Here is an 8940-nt window from a genome sequence, read left to right on the forward strand (position 1 = left end):
CCGGATAATTTCGGCTGGTCAACTGGGGGGGGGCGACGATTTAGGAAAGTTTGTTTGGAATTAAGCACAAAGCTACAGTATGGGCTATCTGTGCTCTGCCCACCACGGGTATCGAAACCAGGTTTCTAGCGGTATAAGTCCGCAGACATTCCGCTGTGTCACTGGGGGGGGGGGAGCATTATTAGAACCTGGTTTCAAAAAGAAACACAGAATTACCTATTACTTCTCGAAGTAATATATGGAAAAAAAAAAGTCCTTACCCTCGTCTATCGTGCAAAGAGGTCCTATCCATGTTCCGTTAAAGCACTTTATCTTACACACACGCTTTTGTTCCAGTGGACCGATGATTCCTAAAAACTGAACCTCGTGAACACCTTTAAAGTTTGTTCCTCCTCCACCGGGTATAACAGAGCCGTTCACAATGACCTCTGGTGGCGCACAGTCTCCGCGGTACTCTTTCATCAGAAGAACTAAAGCAACGAAAAATATATTTATAGTCAAATCACAAGGCGAGGAATCGTCCGAGGTGGCTATAAATATCTCGTTAAATTCTATTAATTGCAATAAAGGTTTTAAGTAAACAGCTAGATATATAGAGATAGGTAAATATATACCTTTTCTCGGTAGAATAAATCATATATTCATGACTTTTACTAGTGTATCGGTACAAAATATGAATAACGTTTAACGTCTAGGTATTTTATAACATAGAAAATATTGCATTATATAATCGTATAATCACTTATGAAACTGTCTGACCAGCGTTTTAGCACGATGAATAAGTATATTTGTATGGTGCATATCTGTTCATAGTGTGTGTTTGCTTGTGGCGAAGCCTTGTTTGTTTGTTTGTTTTGAATTTCGCGCAAAGCTACACGAGGGCTATCTGAGCTAGCCGTCCCTAATTTGACAGTGTAAGACTAGAGGGAAGGCAGCTAGTCATCGCCACCCACCGCCAACTCTTGGGCTACTCTTTTACCAACGAATAGTGGGATTGACCGTCACATTATAACGCCCCCACGGCTGAAAGGGCGAGCATGTTTGGTGGGACGGGGATTCGAACCCGCGACCCTCAGATTGCGAGTCGAGCGCCCTAATCACCTGGCCATACCGGGCCTATAAATGACGATAAGATGGGTTGGGCGTGGCCAAGTGGTTAACTTGTAGGGCTGCCGAACGAGGGACCGAAGGTTGGAGCCGTGATTCCGCCGACCATTATCCGCACTTTGAACTGTGAGCGCGTTACAAAAGTGATAGTAAATCCCACAATTCAGTTAAAAGTAGAAGGGTAGGTGGCAGGTGCTGTTTACTGGTTGTCTTCGTTTTGGTAAACAGATCTAAGTTAGGGCTGGTTATGTGTGTTTAATTAAATTTTAACATCATACATATATTGGTAAACAGATCTAAGTTAGGGCTGGTTATGTGTGTTTAATTAAATTTTAACATCATACATATATTGGTAAACAGATCTAAGTTAGGGCTGGTTATGTGTGTTTAATTAAATTTTAACATCATACATATATATGTCTTATTTTCACCTGGTTGTCTTCGTTTTGGTAAACAGATCTAAGTTAGGGTTGGTTATGTGTGTTTAATTAAATTTTAACATCATACATATATATGTCTTATTTTCACCTGGTTGTCTTCGTTTTGGTAAACAGATCTAAGTTAGGGTTGGTTATGCGTGTTTAATTAAATTTTAACATCATACACATATATATATACATATATATGTTTTATTTTCACTCCTATATTCATTTTGAATACTAAACAAAAGGAATTTTTAAGTTGAAGAAAAGGCCTAAAAGAAATTCTATGTTAAGCTATGAAAAGGTGTTATTTGAACACAGCAACGTTTGTGAAATTGTTTTTAAGAAGTTATTTTTATTACAATGTTACATTTATCTTTTGTAGCTTATTCAAGGCAAATCCCCTCAAAATAAAGATACTAATGATATCAATCCTGATGCTCCCCTCAACAAAGGCACTAATGATATAAATCCTGATATTCCTCTCGATAAAGATACTAAGGATATAAATTTTGGTATTCCCCTCAACAAAGGTACTAATGATATCAATCCCGATATCCCCTTTAATAAAGATACGAAGGATATAAATTCTGATATCCCCCTCAATAAAGGTACAAAGATATCATTCTTTATGTTCCCCTTCAATATAGGTACCAAGGGTATCAATCCTGATGTCCCCTTTAATAAAGAGACGAAGGATATAAATTCTGATATCCCCCTCAATAAAGATACTAAGGTCTTGGTGTTCCCCCTCAATAAAGATACTAAGGGTATCAATCCTGATGTCTCCCTCAAAAAGCTACTAATGATATAAATCCTGATATTCCTCTCGATAAAGATACTAAGGATATAAATTTTGGTATTCCTCCTCATTAAAGGTACTAGGAATATCAATTCTAATGTCTTTCATGAAAGTGTTTAGTGTAACAATGATGGACATTTTTAACATTTGTCTGATCATGTAAACACTGCTTAATCATGAAGAAAGGTTTCTTGTGGATCACTCTGTACATTGATTATAGAAAGTTAATTTAACTAAATAGCACAAATAAGATGTTTTTCCCACCTTTCTTGCTGTAGCGGCAAGAAGGTCGCGGTCACTAGTATTTTAAATGACTCAGCGGTAAGTCTAATAAGGGCTTATAACGATAAAAATCGAATTTCGATGTCCATAATGGAAAGAACGCAGATAGCCCTGTTGCGTTCAATAATAAAGGGATAAGTATTACGGATTAAATTTTGATTTTTCTATCTTGAAGCTATAATATTGTGTTGTTAATATATTAAACCAATAGTCTAAATTCTATAATGGAGTTATTGGTGTAAAGGAATAAAAAAAAAAAGAAGAAAATTCTACCGCTTAAAAATGTTATTGCACATGGGCCAGAAGTAGTTATCTCGAAAATATGTATGGTGGTTAAGACTCGGGTTCGAATCCCGTCACCGAAAGTGCTCGCTCTTTCAGCCGCGGGGGCATTATAATGTGACGGCCAATCCCAATTCTCGTTGGTAAAAGAGTAACCCAAAAGTTGGCGGTAGGTGGTGTTGACTCGCTGCCTTCCCTCTAGTTTACCACTTCTAAATAACGTCCCCACGGCTGAAAGGGCGAGCATGTTTGGTGGAACGGGAATTCGAACCCGCGACCCGCAGATTGCGAGTCGAGCTCCCAAACCACCTGGCCATGCCGGGCCACATTTTAACAAAATGACAATAATCATTATTTGAGTTATAGATTTATACTTTTTCGACATATTTGTTTTGTTGTTAAGCACAAATCTACACGATGTCTATTTTTCCCCCACAGTAAGGCTACAGAATGGGCCATCTGCGCTATGTTTACCACGGGGAATCGAACCCCGGATTGCTGCAGTCATTTACTTCTTTGTTTTTATATAATAACATAATTTAAGAAACGTCATTTTCTGGAATTATAGTTGCAATTCATCTCTCAGTTGTTTCTATTCAAATTCAGTTCCAGCAATAAAATTTACAATTTCGATTTGTTGAGAGTCCGCCATTTTGTACGTCAAATATTACTTCAGTGTAATAAATGTTTTATTATTACACCGATTATTCCTTTATAATGTCGAATAAACACGTTATTGTTCTGTCAATGACACAAATAGTGCTTCTCAACTGGGTGAACGGTTCACCCAGGGATTCACGAGATCAGAATCGGGGTGAATGAGTATTATCAATTATACAACAAATTCAAGAACGAAAAAAAGTCATTAGTTATTATTATTTATTCTGGTTGTATTTTATATTTTGTTTATTTTATGTTGTATTCACTCTAGTTGAAGTTTGATGTATATTTAAGTCGTAATAAACAAAATTTTAATTTTAATTTAGACCTTTTTTTTTATACTTTTGTCGAGTCCTTCGGTGAGTCAGCGGTAACTCTTCGAATTTACAATGCTAGAATCGGGAGTTCGATTTCTCTTGGTAGACACAGCAGATAGCCCGATGTGGCTTTGCTATAAAAATACACACACAAACACACACTTTTGTCGAACGAGGGTGAGTTGTTATAGGGGGTGAACGACATTGGAAAAGGTTGAGAATCACTGATCTATACGACGATCTATGTCCCTAATTTAACAGTGTATGACTAGAGGGAAGGCAGCTAGTCATCACCACCCACCGCCAACTCTTGGACTACTCTTTTACCAACGAATAGTGGGATTAACCGTCACATTATAACGCCCCCACGGCTAAAAGGGCGAGCATGTTTGTTGTGAGTCGAGCGCCCCCTAACCACTTGGCCATGCTGGGCCGAGACCTCCTAGTCTTCGTTAGGATGAGTTACTGCAAGTATGTAGACCGAACGCACAGTAGAATATCTACATAATAAATATAATAGTGTTGTCTCTTGCCTGTCCATGTAACTATTTCGCAGGGTATAGATGAATCTTCACCAAAATTGGTATGGAGATTCTGTGTTTTGCGACTTTTACACAGTTACATATAAGGGAAGCAACTTTTCACGTCCTCAGATAACCTTTCGTTAATCAGGAATTTACATAACATTCGCCCAGGGGACGGGTACTCCAGCTAGTAAATAAATATATTAAAACTAATATATAATATGTTGTTATTAATGAAACCTCCCAGTCTTCATTGCGATGCGTTACTGCAAGTATTTAGACCGAACTCCCAGTAGAGTATTTAGTAATATGTTGTTATTAATTTCAAAATACACCGTCGAAAACTCCGCATATATATATATACTGTAGAACAGTAAATGAAGAGATGGTAGGTAATAGCTGTTCCACGTGTAACCTACTGACGTCAGAGTTATGAAGTAGTAGGTGTGGCTCTTCTATCGAAATGAAAGTGTGGGCGTAATAAAGTTACATAAGAACCAGAATTCTAGTTATATAACTATATTGATAAATTTGTAGCACGTCTGTTGACAAAAGTTCAACACGAGGGCTGAAGAACGGAAGTTCTAGGTTCACGCTGAAAATGCTCTTTACCTTCATCTGTGGGAGTGTTGTAAGAGTGACAATTAATCCCTTATTCGGTTCAACTCCAAACATAGCCCTTTCGGAGGCGGATGTTTGTGACTAGTTGTATTCCCACTGCTTAGTGGCTCAAAATGAGGGGCGGCTACACTTGAGATATATAGAGGTCTCTGACCAGACTTTTAACCCGTGGGTTTTGGCGAAGGTTAACCTCGTGATTCGGATGCATTAGACTCTTGTTTCAAGACCAGGGAGACTAAAGATTTTGTTGTTAACATTTGCACAAGTCTACTGAAAAGGAAAACCGTTCGTTTAGATGGTTATTCAGAAAGCCACGTGTAATGTAGAAATAATAATAAAACGAACAAAAACACGTGCAAATTTAATATTTTATAACAGTTAAGGGCTGGTTGGAAGAAGCTTATGAAATATAATTTTCTTTTGTTTTTCTCTTTATTTGGCAGTGTTTGAAATCACTTTGGTATATGAAAAAAATGGCAAATTGCCCATTGTAACAAGTGTCCACATGTTCACTCAATCTCGGGATTCTCACTCATCACTCATACAGTTTCTTTTCGGTTTAACCGATATTATTTTCGTGTCAAGATACAAGATTTCCAGTTCATTAACTATGATGGTTTTTTTCTCCTGATTTAAAGGTGATTCCCTTTCTAGTTTGTAGGTATTTACACGTACTGCATCGTTTGTTACTGCAAATGTTCACAGTCACATCTTCCGCATAAGATGTGACTGTGAACATTTGCAGTAACAAACGATGCAGAAGATGTGACTGTGAACGTTTGCAGTAACAAACGATGCAGAAGATGTGACTGTGAACATTTGCAGTAACAAACGATGTGACTGTGAACATTTCTGGTAACAAACGATGCGAATGATGTGACTGTGAACGTTTGCAGTAACAAACGATGCGGTGGTGACAAACGATGCAGGAAATGTTCACAGTCACATTTTCCTACGTAAACTTTGAACATGCTTTGATAGTATTTATTGTTTATGGGACAGTGGCGTTTTACTGGAAATCTTTTGAGTTATTTTTCTTTTTTTTTGGTCTCGTTTATCAGATTCAGTTGTGGGTGGATGGCTCAATTACTAACGAGCATTAGTGGTTTTATAGTAGAAATATTATGATTTCTTTGTTAGTATAATAATAGATGACACCTCACTGTTTTTCATCCCCCCAACGCTATCTGGGCTAGGGGAAGGGCAGATAGTCATCACCACCCACCGCTAACTCTTTTACCAACGAATTATGGGATTGACAGTCAGTTTATAACGCCCTCACGGCTGAAAGCGAGGACATGTTCGGTGACGTGATTTGAACTCGCGACCCTCAGATTGCGAGTCGAGTGCCCTAGCCACCTGGCCATGCCGGGTCACAGACGAAAGGCAACCAATCAGTAGCAACCACTGTCCATGGACTTTGTACAGCTTTTTGAATTGCATAACGGGATTGACTGTCGCTTTTATAATGCACTAACAGCTAGTAGTGCGAAGAGTGCTCAGCTGCATCACGTCTCGTACCCTGAACCATCCGGTACTCAGCCCAACACGGTAACCACCATACCATGCCTCGCCCTACAATACAATAACTCAACATCAACATGTAAAGTTATCGTTATCTCTTCTATGATTGAGGTCAAATTCCACTAATGAATTAGTATAGCCCCAAAATTGGCGGTGGATACTGTTGACTAGTTACTTCCCTTTTAGTCTATCAGTTCAAAAGTAGGCTTAGGTTTAGCTTGGCGCGAATGTCCGAAGCAAATAAACTAGAATTTTTGATTGGAAAAAATAAACACTGTGCGAGCTATGAAAGAAAGCTATTTGTGAAAGTTTTAAGCACGATAGATTCGTTACTTACTAGTTGTTTGTGATTATCAAAAAAAAAAAATATAAGTTATAATCTTAAAGAACATCGCATTTTCTGTCGTGTTATTATTCAAAGTTGGTTCGAGCTTTATTAAAACGAATGATGATTGGTTGATGGCCCCCAGTGGTTCAGCTGTAAACCTGCAGATTTACGATGCTAAGAAATCTGGTTTCGATACCTGTAATGGGCAGAGCACAGATAACCCATTGTGTAACTTTGTGTCGCTGAACGTGGAAATGCTTGGAGTACTTTATGAACCTTAACACTAACAATAATCAAAGCAATCACTTGTTTTAAAAATATTGAGTTATATATTAGTATTCTATTAATACTTTACAGTAGATATAGAGACTTTGAAAGTACTTATTTCGATCAATTTTACCGAGTTTTATGTTTATCTCACCGTTGCTGAAAAAAAAAAAAGGTGGTCGAACTAACTTTTATACCTGAACGAAGCCACTCATTGTGATTGTTCATGAAACGGCGAACTTTGTACTTGAATTTTATGTGCCAGATGTTAGGATTAAAAAGGAAGAAATCTTACTTTTTCAATGTTCCTAGCCACCCCACCCCCACCCCCAGTGACATAGCTGTATGTCTGCAGACTTACAACGCTAGAAACCGGGTTTCGATACCAGTTGTGGGCAGAGCACATATAGCACATTGTTAGATTTGTGCTTAATTTCAAACAGTCAAATAATTCTCCTAAACAATTGGCCCCCTGGTGGATTAGCGGTAACTCTACGGACTTACAACACTAAATTCCGGGGTTTAAATCCCACGCTATGAACAGAGCGCAGATAGCCCATTTTGCGGCTTTGTACTAAAAACAAAACAAAAAACAACCCAAAAACATCAACGACCTCAGCAGTCATAGGTTTAAGCTTTATAAAATCTCGAACCCAGTGTATTAACATAAAAAAAATACTTTGAGATGGAGTTAAGCAGGAAATACGTCACTAAAGCAAGCCGAAAATATTCGAATATATATATTTCAAAACTTTTTATCATTAGTGTCCATCTAGTTTTTATGATCTTAACTTACTGCCTGTTTTGTAATTGAATGAATAAAATAAAGCGCAACTTTCTGGTCAACAGTGAATGATTAATGTGTAATTCCCAGAATTCTTAGGAGTACCATTTACCCGGAACGGAGACAAGCCTTATAACTACACAGGCTGGAAAATTTATTAATACATTTATTTTATATTCATAAAACTACATAAACAAGAAGAGAAATTATGAGACTGTTATATTCTAGATTAAACGAACCCATGTTTTAGTGCAGCCTTACATTTAACATGTCTCCGGCAATTACTTTAATAAATACCATCGTGTATGAATAGAAAGCTTTACATAGTTCTTCTCAGTGCTGGATAGCCTGAGGCCCGGCATGGCCAGGTGGTTAAGGCACTCGACTCGCAATCTGAGGGTCGCGGGTTCGAATCCCTGTCACACCAAACATGCTCGCCCTTTCAGCCGTGGGGGCGTTATAATGTGACGGTCAATTCCACTATTCGTTGGAAAAAGAGTAGCCCAAGAGATGGCGGTGGGTGGTGATGACTAGCTGCCTTCCCTCTAGTCTTACACTGCTAAATTAGTGACGGCTAGCGCAGATAGCCCTCGTGTAGCTTCGCGCGAAATTCAAAAACAAACAAACAAATCCTTGAAAATACTTTTCTTTTAGCAGTGCCCTCCAGTGGCACAGCGGTATGTCTGCGGAGTTACAACGCTAGAAACCAGGTTTCGATACCCGTGGTGGGTAGAGCACAGATAGCCCATTGTGTAGCTTTGTGCTTAACTTTAAACAAACAGTTTTCTAGCAGTTCATCATTTTAAATAATACTGGTCAGATTATCGTGCCTCATTTGTCGTTTAAGTATACATATTTCATATCATCGTAAAATTTTGTCTTGTATGCAGAATGTTTGAAAGGGTGATTCTAATTTGTGAGATCAAAAGCCAACATGTATTGTGTGAAGCACAATCAGCATGCGAAAAATGATAATACTATGGGGGTCTGGGGGGCATATGGCTATTTCAAGCCAAAATG

General features: G+C 38.3%; 1 protein-coding gene across 1 annotated transcript in view; it reads right to left on the reverse strand.

The window, feature by feature from the left end:
• Window positions 1–8940, reverse strand: part of LOC106460424 (locomotion-related protein Hikaru genki-like) — a 50399-nt gene that overhangs the window by 25537 nt on the left and 15922 nt on the right. Inside the window, exon 2 of the mRNA XM_022387134.1 lies at window positions 261–470. Coding sequence (XP_022242842.1) covers window positions 261–470 — 210 coding nt within the window. The remainder of the gene's footprint in view (window positions 1–260; window positions 471–8940) is intronic.

The sequence above is a fragment of the Limulus polyphemus genome, unplaced genomic scaffold (genome assembly GCF_000517525.1).
Source record: "Limulus polyphemus unplaced genomic scaffold, Limulus_polyphemus-2.1.2 Scaffold768, whole genome shotgun sequence".
Taxonomy (NCBI): Eukaryota; Metazoa; Arthropoda; class Merostomata; order Xiphosura; family Limulidae; genus Limulus; species Limulus polyphemus.